General features: G+C 42.1%; 1 protein-coding gene across 1 annotated transcript; it reads left to right on the forward strand.

Annotated features, from left to right (window-relative positions):
• The first annotated feature begins 5044 nt into the window (after nucleotides 1-5044).
• On the forward strand, nucleotides 5045-6085 carry LOC112749351 (F-box/kelch-repeat protein At3g06240-like). The gene has a single exon (XM_025797607.1). The coding sequence runs from the start codon at nucleotides 5045-5047 to the stop codon at nucleotides 6083-6085; it is 1041 nt and encodes a 346-aa protein (XP_025653392.1).
• Nucleotides 6086-17826: the final 11741 nt, after the last annotated feature.

Raw genomic sequence — 17826 nt, forward strand, 5'->3', positions numbered from 1 at the left:
GGATTCCCATATGGATGAGGGTGTATTAGGTTAGTTGTTCTGGTTCTAGAGGTGCAGAGACATTGGGTTCAGAAGCAGGGACTGAGTCTGAACAAGCAGTGTGTGTTGGTTGCTGATCTTGTTCAATAGGTGGCTGGGAAGGTTGGGACTGACTTGATGGTGGTTTATCTGGTATGCCAGGCGTTGGGGGAGGCTGAGAAACCTGTTTTGCCTGAACAGATCCTGAGAGTTGTGGGTCTGCTGTCTCCTCTTCCATAGTGATATTGTCCTCTTTTTGGGCATCCAAACCAGCCTGTGTATGTGCTTCATAGGCCCCTTCCCTGCTCTGGGCCTCACTCCTTTTTCGGTCATCCATCCCAACTTGCAGATTACTTACAATATCAGCATCATCCTCATCTTCCACTACTATCAACCTTCTTTTGGGACTCTTTTTCGGAGTTGGAACCTTTTTAGCACACCGCTTTACTCTCCTCTTTGATGGAGTCATGTTGTTCTCCTCTACTAACACGGGCTCATCCACCGGATGCTCTGTATATACATTTACTCTGTTACTGTTCTTCACAGCTGCCTCATACATCCTAACTATATCCATGTCAACCTTGAGGTCCCTCAACCCATCATCAAGCCCTTTCCCAGGTTCCAGCCAGAAAAATTTAGAAACAGATGTATATTCTATATCCTTCACCAAATCAGATACGAAAAAACCATTCAAGGTATCAACATTAACCCTCTCTATCTCTGTGACTTCACCATCAACATAAGTAAGCTTCCCAGACGGCCCTCTCTCAAACTGTCCTCTATGATTAATACACAGTGTTATATGGATGGTGGCCATTCCTGAAACTGAAATAAACCAACACATTCTAAGATAACAGTGCATGTTACTACACCTAACACAAACCATAAATCAACTACTTCAGCACCTAACAGAAACCCTAAATCAATTAATCAACTAATTTAGCAACTCTCAACCACGATTTCATATGGTAATGTAATCTATCCAACTAGTCTCAGTGACATTTGAAATAAATTAACACTGGCAATGACATACCTCAGCTCTCTGCCGAGCAAAGGGGGTGACCTCTACACCGTCGGCGACGAAGTCCCAGGGTTCGAGCTCCGCTGCCTATTCCTTGCAAGTTCCTCTACCACGTTCTCGTTTTGATGGCTCTGTACTGCTCCAAATGCCTTTTCCAACTTCCGAATGACAACGTTGAAAGCCGTAGCTTCAGGGTGATGGTTTCAGAGTGTTCCCGGCGTCTTCTCCGGCTAGGAAACAAAAGGACGTTCTCTGCTAGGGCATAGTCAACGTCCCGCGAATTTTTCTTCAATGTTAAATTTTTTAATGTTAAATTCCACGTGGATTGGGCTTTGGGAGGTTCGGATTGCCATGTAGGACTATACAAACCCGAAGCAGGTGCCAACCCAAGCCAGGCTATTTTTGTCACACGGAGCCCATCTCTCATGGTTACAAAGTCAATTTCCTTCTACGATGGGTACATTTGTCAGCGTTCTGAACTATCATAGGTACAAATGGTCAATTATTCTTTATAAATATATATGTCTGCATACTAAGCCACGTTGGCGGCTTTCTTCCTTTCCCAAATGGCATTCGGCCAAGGGATATAATGGAAGCTATGATGATGATGATCAATTTAATTTTTGTTTTATCAAATAATTTTTTTTGATAAATAATTCAAATTTAATAAAATAAATAATAATTAAATTAAATTTTAATAATTATAAAATTTTATTTAATTATTTTTATTAAAAATAGTTTTCTTAAAAATTACATCTCAATATAATATATTAGTTCATAAATAGCTAATTATTTAATTTTAAAAAATTTGGAGTCTTACATCCTACTCCACTTATAAAAGTTTTCGTTCTCAAAAATTGATATAATAAATTAAGTTCAGACTCTACTAAAAAAAAAAACATGATTCACGAAAAATGATATAAGCAACGCCAAGAATGACTGTTCGGAAAGATTCAAGTGAACAGATAGAATCGCAATTTGGCAAAGAGACATATGATCAATAAGGTGTGGTTGAAAGGAGTAATCAAATCACATTTTAAAGAGGGAATCCGGAACAAAGAATTCCAATGAAAATAATAAAAGAAAAGATGACACCAAGTCTTATAGCACGAATAAAGAGTTTACGTCAAAACGTTCCTAAACCCCGTGAACCGCATAACCTATTATTTCTATTTCCTCTATGATAATCCATTAGTGTTTTTCGTATACAAAAATCATCAGTATTAAGTTGGCCAGACCTAATACCCTGAAGAATGCTACGGTCGACTAACAACATTAATCGATAGACAGTCATGCATCTGAAACTCAAACACTTGTCATTAAGACAAGTCCCATCGCATGACAGACACTTAGAGTATGCAGTAAAGCATAGTCAGTCCATTCCCAAGACTCTAACAGGAACGAACTGCTCTGATACCATAATGTAACACCCTAACTTTTAGCACTTCATTATCGTACTAAAAGTCCGAGCGCTACTTACCTCTAAACCTTTTTATTATATACTATATTTATTTAATATTGAGCATTCGCGAATACGAACCGAAACTTTAATTAAGAAAACAAAAAGAGACTTTATTTTAAACCACTAAATCACAAAAGTATATATATTCACATAGTATTAAATAAATAGACTTATTTCAAGATTCCCAAAAACAAATCCTACCCCTCTAAAAATTCTAACTAATAAGGCGAGAAGAAAATAAATCCTAACAACTCAACTCATAAACATATTCCTCTGTGCTCCCGCAGCTTCGCAATGAGCCTTTGCACCTGTAGCTGAAAGGGGTGGAGATAGGGGGTAAGAACTGAGGAGTTCTTAGTAGGGTCGGGGTTAGAAGTTAAGTTCATTTTATATATACTTGGTCAGCAATAACAGTCAACATGGGACAATTCAATTCAACAATTTCAGAATACATAATTCAGACAGCCATTTAGCACACCCACAATCACAGGAAACACACCCACAAACAAATATGCACAAACAACTATGATGCATGTCTATTCCTATCGCAGGTAATGAGCTCATTTGTCAGTTTTGACCCGCACCCGACGCAATCCGACGCGCAAGTCAGATAAGGCATTCCAGCGTCATAACCTCTGCAAATTTCTACTTCTTGTAGACGCTTATTCCCCAGCTGAAGTATGCCGAACATGACCTCTGCAAGTACTTGCAGGTGCTGATTCTCCACCTGAAGCATGTGCCCCTTTCTCCTGGAAGCCATTCCATTCACACAAGCATCCCCGCACAATCATTCACAAACAAAGCCCACGTCTTAACATTTTCACATCAGCACCATAACTATTTACTTTCCGTCACCCTCTCATGACCTTTCAATCATTCTCATAATTACATGTGCTGATTTATCTTCTCTTTTTCTTTTAAAACCAAGACCACATCTTTATGACATTCTCCAAAACCTTTAAAACAATTAATAATCTAACCGCTTCCAAAATCAAACTGATTCCAACAGTAAAAATTATTTCTTTAATAATTCAAAATCAGTTAATATAATTCTTAAAGCTTTTGAAAATTCTATTTTTACTCCCAAAATAATCAAAACATCCCAGCTAGTTGTTCATACATAACTAAATCAAAATCTCAAGCAAACAACAATAATTCAACATAAACTCATTCAAATTCAAGCAATAATCAACCCAATCAACATTCACTTGTCAAACTCACATTTAATTATTATAAAGTTACCAAATCCTACCTCCGTGTAGAAATCACAACAACGAAAATTCTGAAAAAATTTTCTGACCGAGTTGCTGAAGAGAAAAACGTCAAGAATCGTCTGTGCTTCCTAGAACTCAAATTGGCCGAACTCAAGAGAAAGAGAAGTTATGTCACCGTCAACTTCTATCAAATAAAAATAACGTCAACGTGTAAAGGAAGAAGATACGAACATTTTTACTGGATTAAATTTTTTTATTGGATTTATAGATCGCAAAAAATCGAGACTAGAAGATTAGAGATTTTTCACGGTTCTCTCTTAGTTCTCTCTTGCAAAGCTTCGGTCTCTCTCTTATTTCCTTTGATTATGGTTCGGTGACAAGAAAAAATAATGAAGTAAAAATTGATAATGATGTTTAATGACTAACATAATATGTGTCAAGTTTATAAATATATATGTATGCATACTAAGTCACGTTGGTGGCTTTCTTCCTTTCCCAAATGGCATTCGGCCAAGGGATATAATGGAAGCTAGGATGATAATAATAATAATAATAATAATAATAATAATAATAATAATAATAATAATAATAATAATAATAATAATAATAATAATAATAAGTTTAATTTTTGTTTTATTAAATTATATTTTTTTGATAAATAATTTAAACTTAATAAAATAAGTAATAATTAAATTAAACTTTAATAAACATAAAATTTTATTTAATTATTTTTATTAAAAATAATTTTTTTAAAAATTACATCTCAATATAATATATTAATTTATAAAGAACTAATTATTTAATTTTTAAACATTCGGGGTCTTACACATTATATACATACAAGTACGGTTAAGTAATGATTTTTATGGTTTAAAATGAATCTCTATATTCACTCTATAAATTTTCATCTTCGTACTATAATTAACCTAAATTAAGTTATTTTCAGTTTAGGTTCTTCATTGTTTTTTAATTAGTAGAATCTAGTATTGTTTAGGAATAAACTAAGGATAATCAGTAATAATTATATATTTACATTTGTGATAGCAAATGTAATTTAAGTGCTTACAATTTATGTTGGTTTCCTTTTTATTCTATTTAGGTTTGTGATATATATTTTCGATCAATCAATGTGATTGGTTTAATGTGTAATCCTATATATTGGAGATCTTGATTTGGAAAGAAACAAATAGAACGATAAAAACGTAATACCATAAAAAATTTTCTAAATTTGTATGTTGGAATTTAATTTATTTTTCATTATATTTTGCAAGGCACAACACAAGTACAAGACCCTATTTTCTGTTTGCATCATTTTGTTTTTCAATGCAAATGGCAGACCATAGCGATCAAATTCCTAATGATCTTGCACTGGAAATTCTAGCAAAATTACCTGTTAAATCCTTAAAGCGATTTAGTTGCGTGCGAAAGTCTTGGCTAAATTTACTTGAGAATCCTGATTTTAAGAGCATGTACTACGAGAATTTAAAATCTAAAATTGCCCACTCATCATCTCTCATTTTATGGAGATTATTTTACCAAAGGGATAAAAACGCCCGTAGTGAAAATAATGTGCATTTGCTTTCTGGAGAGAGATATGAAAACATGGTTACATTAGTTTTGCCAACTCTGGTTGAGAGTTATGGTCCCGGCGAGGTTCTAGAATGTGTTAATGGCATTATATGTCACTATGCACGATCAGGTCGTGATGTAATAATAGGACTTTGGAATCCTAAAACGGACGAGGGTAAAATTATTCCTCCGGGTATTAGTGATGATGAGCCAGGCTTTGATCGGCATGTAAGTGTTCATGGATTTGGTTATGACAATGTGAATGATGATTATAAAGTGATTCAATGTGTATATTATAATTATAGTCAAATGTTGTTTGAAGAGCCTGTCCTAAGAATTTGGCAAATTTATAGTCTAAAAAGTAATTGTTGGAAGAAACTTGATCTTGAAATAACTATGAAGGAAAATGTAAGTAGAGCTTCTATAGCATACTTGAATGGAGAATGCCACTGGTGGGGTCGCAAGTTTGCCACTAATGAACTCCAAGAACAAGTACTTGTGTCATTTAATCTCAGCACTGAAACGTTTCGAACCACATCAATTGTTTGGCTACAAGAAAATGATGATAGTCCTACCAGAACTTTGGTAGTGCTCAACGAGTCTGTTACTCTAATTTCCTCTCTTATTAAGAATAATCGCATTGAAATATCCATTTTGGGTGAAATTGGTGTGAAGGAATCTTGGGTGAAGCTTTTCACATTTAGATTTGGACCTTTTCCAGAATTTTGTGCATTCAGAATGGGGAACAAATGTGATATAATCTTTTATATCAACGGCGATGAATTGGCTTATACATACTAAAAAAAGTACTTTTCCCACAAAAAATAGCATGCTGGTAAATTCTGAAGTCTTAACTAACAATAAATTATGATTAGAAGTAGCATGAGTTGCCAACTTTTTAGAATATGTAGAGAAAATTAGACTAAATTAAATTTGGTAATATAAAATTAAGTTTGATGCATTAAGATCATTGGAATACTTGAATAATCATGATAAAAGTGTAAAATTTGTAACTTTGTATGCTAGTGAATTCTATTTAACTCTCTCTAAAATAACACGGAAGTTACCTTCATAATGTATCAAATTTTAATTGGTCAGTTAGTTTAGTTATTAAATTTTTTATTAAAAAATATATTTTTATTTAATTATATGATGGAACATATACTAATATAATATAATAAAATAAAATCTATTCATAGTACTTAAAAGTATAATTAAAATCAGAAACATATAAATATAATAATAAAATTTATATTTTAAACAAGTAAACATACCTTTTATCATACATAAATTATTTAAAAAATAAATAAATGGTTAAAATTAATAACACAAGTTTAAAATGATAAAATCCAACTTTTTTTTTTAACCAAAGATAGGAGACTCGAACCCGTAACCTCTTAAATGAGTATGGAGAGACTATGCCATTTTAGCTATAACTCATTGGCAAAATTTGGAAAGATAGGAGACTCGAACCCGCAACCTCTTAATTTTATAGTATTTTTATTCTTTTAAATTTTAATTTATTAGTACTTCATTATTTACTTAATAATTAAACAAATTTTCTTCATGAAATTTTTTTTTTTGTATTATCTTAAAGAAGAGACCAATATAATAGTTTAAAAAATAACGTAAAAATGATATTTTAAATAAAAAATAGTTAATATTTAAATTTTTAAATGTAAAAATAAATTGTATAAATATTTAAGAGATAAATATGAAATACATGTCTAAAATAAATAAAATAGACAAAAATAATTTTTTATTTCTCAAGAATACTTCTATTTATATGTTTTATTTATTTTAGACATGTATTTTATATTTATCTTTTAATATTTATACAATTTATTTTTGTATTTAAAAATTTTAATATTAAATATTTTTATTTAGAATATTATTTTTACGTTATTTTTTTTAAATTATTATATTAGTCTTTTTTTTAAGATAATACAAAAAATAATTTCTCATAAAAATAATTTGTTTAATTATTAATTAAATAATAAAATACTAATAAATTAAAAACTAAAAGAATAAAATATTATAAAAAAATATGGTAAAAAAGTTAGATTTTATCATTTTAAATTTTTGTTATTAATTCTAACCATTTATTCAATTTTTTAAAATAATTTATGTATGATAAAGCATATGTTTACTTGTTTAGAGTACAAATTTTACTATTATATTTATATGTTCATGATTTTAATTATATATATATATATATATTTTTTACCAAAGATAGGAGACTCGAACCCGCAGCCTCTTTTTTTTTTACCAAAGATAGGAGACTCGAACCCGCAGCCTCTTAATTGAGTACGGGGAGACTATGCCATTTGAGCTATTACTCATTGGCGATTTTAATTATATTTTAAGTACTCTAAATATATTTATTTTATTATATTATATTTTACATATGAATATATGTTCTATTATGTAATTAAATAACGATATATTTTTTTAATAAAAAATTTAATAACCAAACTAACCATTAATTATGTTAGTAAGGAGTGATCCACACCAAAAAGAGGGATCGAGTGAGAAGACAGGAGATAGTGACGACATCGGCGGCGCTGGCTATACTAGAAAGGACGGGAATTCAACAGACGTAGTTAAGGAATGATGCACTCAAGAAAGAGAGATTGCGTGAGAGGACAGTAGATGACGGCGACGGCATACTTGAAATGATCGAAGCTACGCGATGAAGAAAGAATTGAGAAATACAATGGAAATGTGCTTCAATTAATAGGAGTGAAATTTTGATATTTTAAGAAATTATATCATTACCATCTCAAATAATAAATTACAAAATAACCCAACTATAGTTAAGATAATGATCAATTAAAATTTGACACATCATGAAGGAGAACTTACATATTATTTTAGAGGAGTTGGATAGCATTCACCAACATCTTAAAAATAAAAAAGGCTGTCAACACATGAGCACACAATCAAGACCACAAAAAGAGCAAAAGATAGAGAGGGATTGAGATGTCTTGTTTTTGAATGTTTAAAATAAAAATTTCAATTGTTTACCCCCGTCATTAGCAGTATCATTACTTGCTAAGCTTAACAATGTTGAATCTGAACCATAATCCCTTTCTGAAGATGCATGACAAGGCAGGTCAATGTAGTCTAAGCCCAACCTTAGTGTACATAAATCATCAACACATGGGCCTATAATGCAAAGCACATGAATAGTCACAGTTTATATATGCTACAAGCAGAATAAACCAGGTTGAGTAATGTACAAGATGTCTCTGGTACGGGTTGAGAGATGGATCGGGAACCTGCGGGTCGAGGCGGATGCCGGATCACTTGACTGGGGCGATGGGGGGAGGTACCTGCAAAGACACTCCGACGCTCAAGTCAGAATGGATCTGAGAGGTAGAAAGTGTGTGGAATGAATGAATACCTGGAGGGACCTGGGTCCTCTTTTTATAGGTGATGGAGAATATCTTATCTTATCTTATTTGGCTAAGATAAGGGAGACGTTTGAATTCGAAAGTCGGTTAGGAACCTGAGAGTGCCGTTTTCGGGCCTTCTAGAAGTGGGGAACGGGTCGGACCCGGGGAACCGGTGTTGGGTTCGATCTTGGATCCGGGATGGTGGGCCGGATCCGTAACAGTTGCCCCCGCAGCGGGGGAGCGAACAAGGTCGGTCCGTCGCTGAAAAGGCGCGATGCTTTGATCTTGGGCTTCATTTTGTCTCGGGCGTTCGTTTTTTTTTTTTTTTTTTTTGGAGGGAGATCGGTGCCTCGGCTCCTGTTTCTCTTGGAGGCTCGTCTGACCGTTTTTTGGTTTGACGTGACTCCTCCGTGTCTGTTGCGTTCTTCGAGGCTTTATTAGCTTCTTTTTTCGAGGGAGGGTCATTAAATGTGAAGGGGCGTTTTCCCTCTTTTGCCCCTACTAGCTTTACCTGCGCCTAGGGGCAGTTGTGTCTTTTCATCCTTCTCTTTGAAACCGTTTTGGATTTTTATTTCAGTTCCCTCGCTCGTTTCCCTTTCTTTTTCCTTTTTCCATTCTCTTCTGAAGAATTTCTATCTGAACAGAAAGTCTCCTCCTTTCTCTGTGGTTTTTTGTTTTTTGGTTTTTGCTTGCTGCTTCTGCTTTTCGAGCTTTCTCAAGTGTTCTTTCTGCATTTCCAGGTCAGCACGTTTCGCTTATTCTTTCCTGTTATTTTGTGAATGCTGCTCTATCTTTTGCCATGCATTGTTCTGCCTGTTTTTAGTTTTGCGTTGAATTAGTTTCTTTTGGGGGGGTAGTTTTTCCTGGCTTTTGGAGAGGTTGAGCACCGCCGTGTTCATTCGGTGATGGCGGCGTGCCGCCGTGTTGGTTTGGTAGCGGTGTGTAGGTTTCTGTCTTGCTTCTGTCTAGGGTTAGTAGGCTGACGGTGGTGCTCCTCCCTGTTTTAGGTATGCAACGGTGGAGGAATGAGGGTGTGGGAGCTCCGGTAGCCCCTTCCCGGGGCGTTCCCAATCGTTATTGTTGGGTGACTAGTGATGTATGGGGCGTTCCGTCGCGGATGACGGAGGGCGACCTTCAACGGCTCCGTGATCAGGGGGGCATCTGTAGCGGTGGTGATGAGGAGGGGCGGTATGAGCTCGTCCTCCCGGATGCTGATGAGCGTGTTTGTTACTTGAATCTGCATTCTCCCACCGTTCCGGATTGGATGTGGGTTTACGAGTCGATGTTCACTCGGCTTGGCGTGCGACTTCCCTTCTCGCCGTTTGTTCAGGATCTGTTGAGTCGGTGTTCCGTGGCGCCGTCTCAGCTTCACCCGAACAGCTGGGCTGCTGTGCGGTCGTTTGAGTTGGTGTGCCGGTATCTCGACCTTCTGGCTTCCGTTCCTGTTTTTCTTTTTCTTTTCTTATGCACTCTCCCGACTAAGGAGGGGAAGCATAAGAAGGGGTATATGTCTTTCCAGGCTCAGCCTCATCGCCGTATTTTTGGCTTATTTGAGGATTCTTTTCATGGTTTTAAATGGGAGTATTTTAAGGTGCGTCCTGTCCAGGGGCACCATCCATTCTGGCTGTCGCCGGAGGGCGTTCGTCGGTTTCCGACATACTGGAATTTCCAGGCTGGCCCGTCGGTTCTAACTAAATTCACCTACAATGGCTTGTCCCAGGAGGATAAGGACGTTGCCAATGTTTTGTGGCATTTGTTTGGTGAGCGTCCGTTGAATCCTCGGGACGTTATGGGGGATCCCGAGGCTTGTCGGGCGTATATCGGTGTGTGCCTTGTCTTCTTTTCCCGATTTCATATGTTCTATTCTTGCCTTTTTGTAACTTGTTATTTTTTATTTCTTTCAGTTGAGATGGCTGGTGGGCTGACTTCTCTGGCTAGGTTGAAGGCGGCGATGGGCCGGGAGGAGGGATCCTCGTCTCCTTCTACCCCTGTCTCCAATCCTGCCGTGGAATCTCAACCGGTTTCCCAGGAGGTGATTTCCTCGGCTGCACGGGCCGAGGTTCAAGTTTCCCTTGGCCATGTGAACTCTCCTGAGGTTGTGGTAGTGTCGGCTGCTGAGGCTTCTCGGAAGAGAAAGAGGCCCGAGGACCCGAGCAGCGAGACTTTTGAGGAGGGTTTGGTGCCAAGTGTGATGGATCGTCGTTTTGATGCTCCGGGTTTTATTGATCAGCATTTGATGCCTGGTACGGAGCCTTATTTTGATGGCTGTGATGTCTCGTTCCAGGCCAAGTCAGTGTATCGTGCTCTCCTTCGCTCTGCTGTTGTTGTTCGGAAGGCTGAGCCCGTGATGGCTCAGGTCGGTTTATTGGACAAGAAACTTCGCCAATCTCAGGCTGAGGTGGCTAAGTTGAAGGAGGAGCTCGAGGCTGCCGAGATTGCGAGGAGGAAGGCGGTGAAGTCTTCTGAGGAAGCCGGGGCGGAGATTCTCCGTCTTTCCGAGGTTGAGACTTCACTCCTTTCTCAGCTGGGCAAGGAGCGGCGCAAGGCTTCCGATGCGGGTTCCCGGGCTGCCGTACTTCTTGGTGAGACGGAGGCTCTGAATGTCGAGGTTGCTGCATTGAAGAGGGAGAAAACGGAACTGCTGGCCGATGCTAAGGATGCAATTGCTGCTACCGAGGAGACGATGAAGGCGCAGGCCCTGGTGCTTGCTCCGGGAGTGGATGTGTCCGTGATGGGAGCATTCAAGACCGTTCGTGATGGCCGGATAGTCGACCTCGAGTAGCTTTATCTTTGTAATCTTTGTTCTCCCGCTCTTTTAGACTTACTTTGTTTTTTGGATACTTTTGGTTTGGCCGTGGGCCGTGTAACCGTGACTCCGTAACTTTTGGTTTTTTGTTTTAACAACTTTTCGAGCCGTTCGGGCTCTTTTCGTATGTTCCGTTTTAAAGCTATTCCGTTTAATTAATCTTCTTCCCGTATTTGGGATGAATGGACCGTCGTGTGGTCGGGTTTATATGGATATCCGTGGGTTGGGCCTGGAGGGTGATCGGTCCTCCAGTTGTGGCCGTGTTTTTGTTCCATATTTGGGACATTGTGTGAAAAAATAAAGAATTTAGGGATAGCTTTGTAATGTGATTTTATTGATGGGTGGGCCTCGTTAAAACCCTCCGTTGTTGGCGGGAAAGAGTACCCAAGTTTGATACATAGGCGTAGTTTTGAAATGTAAATGTAATTTTGCAAATAACGGTAACGAAAGCGTAAAAGAAAACGGGGGAGGGGGGGAAATGGAGACCTGGGTTGGTTTTAGGAGTAGTATCGCCGTAAGTTGGCGGCGTTCCACGTTCTTGGGACTTCGTTACCGTTAAGCCGTTCGAGCTTGTACGCTCCTTTCCCGATTGCAGCTTTGATTCTATATGGTCCCTCCCAGTTGGGGGCGAGTTTCCCTTCTCCCGGGGTTGGGGGACCGATGTCGTTTCGTCGTAGGACGAGGTCGTCTGTTGTGAACTCTCGCCGAATGACTCCGTGGTTGTATCTCAGGCTGATTCTTTGTTTTAGGGCTAGCTCTCTGAGATGGGCTACGCTTCTTATTTCGCCAGTGAGGTCTCGTTCTGCTTCTTCGTCGTTGCCTCCGATTGTTCTTCGCGGGCTTGGGTCGCCGATTTCAACTGGGATGATAGCTTCCGTGCCGTAGGTTAATCGGAAGGGGGTCTCCCCGGTAGCTGTCTGGGGGGTCGTGCGATACGACCATAAGACCGATCCGAGTTCGTCTGCCCATAGCCCTTTGGCTTCGTCGAGTCGTTTCTTGAGGCCTTTGACTATTATTTTGTTTGCTGATTCCACTTGCCCGTTTGTTTGGGGGTGTTCTACCGAGCTAAAGCGGTGGGATATGCGTAGTCCGCTTAGGAATTCCTTGAATTTTGTGTCGGCGAACTGGGTTCCGTTGTCCGAGATGACGATCTCGGGGATCCCGAATCGGGTGATGATTTGTCGCCAAAGGAATTTTCGACATTGGGTCGCCGTGATGGAGGCTAGCGGCTCGGCCTCGATCCATTTGGTGAAATAGTCTATGGCGACGATGAGATATCGGAGTTGGCCTGGTGCCGTGGGAAAAGGTCCAACAAGGTCGATCCCCCAGGTGCCGAATGGCCGTTCTGCCGATATGATGCTGAGCTGATGTGGGGCGGCTTGGTGGATGTTGGCGTGCCTTTGACATTTATCGCAGTTTTTCACTAGTTGCATGGAGTCCCGGATGATCGTGGGCCAGAAGTAGCCAGCGCGGATGACTTTTTGGGCAAGGGTTTTACCTCCGACGTGGTGGCCGCAACAGCCTTCATGGATTTCGCGTAGTATGTATTCCGTGCTCCCAGGCTCGACGCATTTGAGCAGGGGTTGCGAGAATCCGCGTTTGTATAGTTGTCCTGCGACGACCGTATAACCGGCGGCCTCCCTTTTTATTCGTTTTCCCTCTTTAGGGTCTTTGGGCAGTTTTCTGTTGAGGAGGTACTGTAGGATGGGGTAGGTCCATGACTTGTGGTGGGAGTGTGTCAGGTGGGTGTCGGTTGTTAAGGATACAGACGGCGTTTTGACGACCTCCTGAATTAGCGATTTGTTGCCGTGTCCTGGTTTGGTGCTAGCAAGTTTGGAGAGGAGGTCGGCTCTGGCGTTTCTTTTCCTAGGGACGTGCTGTATGATTACCTGGTCGAATTCTTCTTTTAGTTTGTTGACCTTGGCGAGGTATTGTTGTAGTAGGGGATCTCGCGTTTGGTAGTCTCCGTTGATTTGGGAACTGACTACTTGCGAATCCGTGTTGATTTCCAGGACTTTTGCCTCGACTTCGCTGGCTAGGGTTAGGCCTGCCAGGAGGGCCTCGTATTCTGCTTGGTTGTTTGAGACCGGGAAATCGTATCGGACTGATTGTTCGATCACGACGCCGTTTTGGCTTTCCAGAATGACTCCGGCGCCTCCGGAAGTGACGTTCGAGGAGCCGTCGACGTGTAGTTTCCATGCCTCGGGAGGGGTGTTTCCTGGGGTCATCTCTGCGATGAAGTCGGCCATGGCCTGTGCTTTGATTGCGTATCGGGGTTCGAACTTGATGTCGAATTGGGATAGTTCGACGGACCATGCTAGCATTCTACCCGCTAGGTCGGGCTTCTGTAGTACCTGTTTGACTGCTTGGTCGGTTCGAACCGTTACGGGGTGGGCTTGGAAATATTGTCGCAGGCGTCGGGACGCCGTGAGGAGGGCAAAGGCTAGTTTTTCTAGGCGCGAGTAGCGGGTCTCTGCGTCTTGTAGGACTTTGCTTGTGAAGTATATAGGTTTTTGCTCCTTTTTCTTGTTTTCTCGGATGAGTGCCGCCGCGAGTGTTTCTTCCGTTATGGAGAGGTATAAGTATAGGGTTTCCCCTGTTTGGGGTTTGGCGAGGATTGGTGGTTCCGCCAGGGTTTTCTTGAAGTGTTGGAATGCCGCTTCGCACTCTTCTTTCCACATGAAGGGGGCTCCTTTCTTCATTAGTTTGAAGAAGGGGATTGCTTTTTGGGCTGATGCTCCGAGAAAGCGAGATAGGGCTGTCAGTCGACCGGTGAGCTTCTGAACGTCGCGTAGGTTTTTTGGGCTCGTCATCTTGAGAATGGCGCGACATTTCTCCGGGTTGGCTTCAACTCCGCGTTGTGTGATCATAAAGCCGAGGAACTTCCCTGCCTCCATTCCGAAGGCGCACTTTGTTGGGTTGAGTCGCATTTGGTGTCTTCTTAGGGTGTCCATTACGACCTTGAGGTCGCTGATGAGTTGTTCGTCAGAGTCATTTTTGGCGAGCATGTCGTCTATGTAGACTTCTAGTTTTGTTCCGGATAGGTTCTGGAATATTTTGTTGACGAGCCGTTGGTATGTTGCTCCGGCGTTTTTCAAACCGAAGGGCATGACTGTGTAGCAGTACGTGCCGTCGGGGGTGATGAACGCCGTTTTTTCCTCGTCGGGTCGGTGCATGGGTATCTGATTGTAGCCGGAGTATGCGTCCATAAAGCTGAGGTATCGATGTCCGGATGCGGAGTCCACTAGTTCGTCGATGTTCGGCAGGGGAAAGGCGTCTTTTGGGCAGGCTTTGTTGAGGTCCGTATAGTCGACGCACATTCGCCATTTTCCGTTGGATTTCTTTACAAGTACAACGTTTGCCAACCAGGTCATGTAGGGAAGTTCTCGGATGAAGTTTGCTTCGAGCAGGGCTTGTACTTGTCTCTTGACTTCGGCCGCTCGGTCTGCTGACATTTTTCTTCTTCTTTGTGCTACGGGTTTGGCTTTGGGGTTCACGGCTAGCCGGTGGGACATGAAGTCGGGATCTATCCCCGGCATGTCGGCTGGCGTGAAAGCGAACAGGTCTCTGTTTTGTTTTAAAAATTGGGAAAGGTCTTCTTTTAGGTCATAGGGGAGGTTCCTGTTGATGAAGGTGTACTCGTCCTTGGTTTGTCCTATTTGCAGTTTCTCCATGTCGCCTTCCGGTTCGGGTCTAGGTTGGCCGTCTTGTCGGGCGTCTAGGTCGGCTAGGAATATCCCGGCTGCGTCGCGGGATTTTTTCCGTAAAGCCAGGCCGGTGTTGTCGCATTCTGCCGCGATTTCCCGATCTCTGTGGATGGTCCCGATGGAGTCGTCCTCCGCTACGAACTTCATAAGGAGGTATTTGGTAAAGATGATGGCCGAAAAGTCGTTGATCGTCTTTCTTCCGAGGATGACGTTGTAGGTAGTGGAGTCTTTTAGGACCACGAATTCGGCTATGAGCGTCCTCCTCTTGTCACCGGTTCCTATGGTGAGGGGGAGTGTGATGGAGCCTTCCGGTTTGAGGAAGTTGTCCCCGAGTCCCGTGACACCGTTGCGGTGCGTCTGGAGATTTTCGTCGCGGAGCCCAAGCTTGTCGAAGGCCCCTCGAAAGAGGATGTTGGAATCTGCGCCGGTGTCTACTAGTATTCTTCGGACTAGTCCGGTTCCGATCTTCGCCGAGATCACGAAGGGTGCGTCTTCGGCTGCGGTGCCGTGCTGGCAGTCCTCGGGTAGGAAGGTTATTGCTTTGTTGGACACGGGAGTTGGGGCTTGGTTTCTGACGGCCATTACCTGGAGGTCTTTTTTTATCTTGGATTTTGACTTGCATGGTGCATCTTTGCCCGTGATGACGTTTACTATGATGGTCAGGTCTTCTTCTGGACTTTCTCTTGGGGGTCGCTTTTGGGTTCTTGGGTTACGTCCTTCTCTCTCCGGTGACCTGTCTCTCTCCGCGCGTCTCGGTTCTCTGATGATTTTGGTAAATTCTGGGAGTTTGCCGTCTCGTATGGCTTGTTCAAGGGCGTCTTTAAGGTCGAAACAATCCTGTGTTTTGTGACCGTAGCCTCGGTGGTATTCGCAGTAGAGGGTTTTGTTGCCTCCTGTCCTTTCCTTGAGTTGTCGGGCTTTCGGAATGATGCCTCGATCCGCTATTTGGTGGTATATCTCGGTAATTGGTGCAGTTAGGGGTGTGTAATTGGAGAATTTGCCTATTTTCGGTGTCCGGTTGGTCGGCCTCGGGTGGTCCCGTTGATTCTCTTTGGGTGTTGCGTTATGGTGAGGAGCTGAATTGCTGCGTTGGTTGTTGCCGTGCTGCCGTTTGTTGGCCGCGACGACTTGGCTGACTTCTTCGTCGTTGATGTAGTCTTTGGCGACGTTCTGGATCTCATGCATGGTCCATACCGGTCTGGTGGTGAGGTGTTTGCGAAAATCTTCGTTCATTAGTCCGTTGGTTAGGCAAAGGCTTGCGACGGAATCCGTGAGTCCGTCGACCGTTAGGCATTCGTCGTTGAAGCGGTCGAGGTATTTTCTTGTGGATTCGTCTTGTTTTTGTGTGACCCCGAGCAAGCTGATGGGGTGTTTGGCTTTAGTGATCCTTGTAGTGAACTGGGCCATGAATTTTCGTGTGATATCGTGGAAACTGGTTATGGATCCGTTTGGGAGGGCGTTGAACCATTTGATCGCTGGCCCGGCGAGGGTTACCGGGAAGGCTCTGCATCGGACCGCGTTGGCCGCTCCTTCTAGGTTCATTCTGGCTTCGAAAGTCGTTAGGTGTTCTTGGGGATCCTTAGTTCCGTCGTACTTCATATCGGTAGGTTTGTCGAAGCCTTTGGGGAGTTTTGCTCTTAGGATTCTTTCTGTAAAGGGTGTAGCGCCCATTATTATATGGTCGTTTCTCGTGCGTTTGGTGTTTCGGTCCCTCCGATCTTCGTCTGAGTAGTGTTGAGAACTCAGATCTCGAGAGGTGCTACGGTTATGTTTCTTGTTGTATCGCCGTTCTGGTGATTTCTCGTGTCTGTGATCGCGTGATGAACTGCGACCGTCTCTTCTGTCGTGTCGTCGGGTTGGCGATCTACCGCGGCGAGATCTTGATCTGGAGGTTGCATGGCTTCCGTGCTCGTTGTTGTGTTTTCCTTTGTTGGTTATCCTGCCTTCGAGTTCCTGAACCCGGAGGCAGAGATCCTGGATGATCTGCGCTGCTTTGTCGCTGGCTTTCTCAGGATGTCGTCTGTCCGTGACGTCGTAATTGTTCGCGTTTTGGACCGTACTCGCTATTCTTGCTTGGTTTGTGACTTCACGGTGCTCGGGGGTTGGGTTAATTGGTTGAGAGTCATCCTGGCTTGAGGGGGTTTCCTCTAGGATATCCCCCATCGGGCCCGGTTGGCGCAGGGTCCCCACAGACGGCGCCAATGTACAAGATGTCTCTGGTACGGGTTGAGAGATGGATCGGGAACCTGCGGGTCGAGGCGGATGCCGGATCACTTGACTGGGGCGATGGGGGGAGGTACCTGCAAAGACACTCCGACGCTCAAGTCAGAATGGATCTGAGAGGTAGAAAGTGCGTGGAATGAATGAATACCTGGAGGGACCTGGGTCCTCTTTTTATAGGTGATGGAGAATATCTTATCTTATCTTATTTGGCTAAGATAAGGGAGACGTTTGAATTCGAAAGTCGGTTAGGAACCTGAGAGTGCTGTTTTCGGGCCTTCTAGAAGTGGGGAACGGGTCGGACCCGGGGAACCGGTGTTGGGTTCGATCTTGGATCCGGGATGGTGGGCCGGATCCGTAACAAGTAAGAAAATGACAAAATTGATCAAGCACCTTGCCTATGCCGGTCAA

This window comes from Arachis hypogaea, chromosome 15, assembly GCF_003086295.3.
Source record: "Arachis hypogaea cultivar Tifrunner chromosome 15, arahy.Tifrunner.gnm2.J5K5, whole genome shotgun sequence".
Classification (NCBI taxonomy): Eukaryota; Viridiplantae; Streptophyta; class Magnoliopsida; order Fabales; family Fabaceae; genus Arachis; species Arachis hypogaea.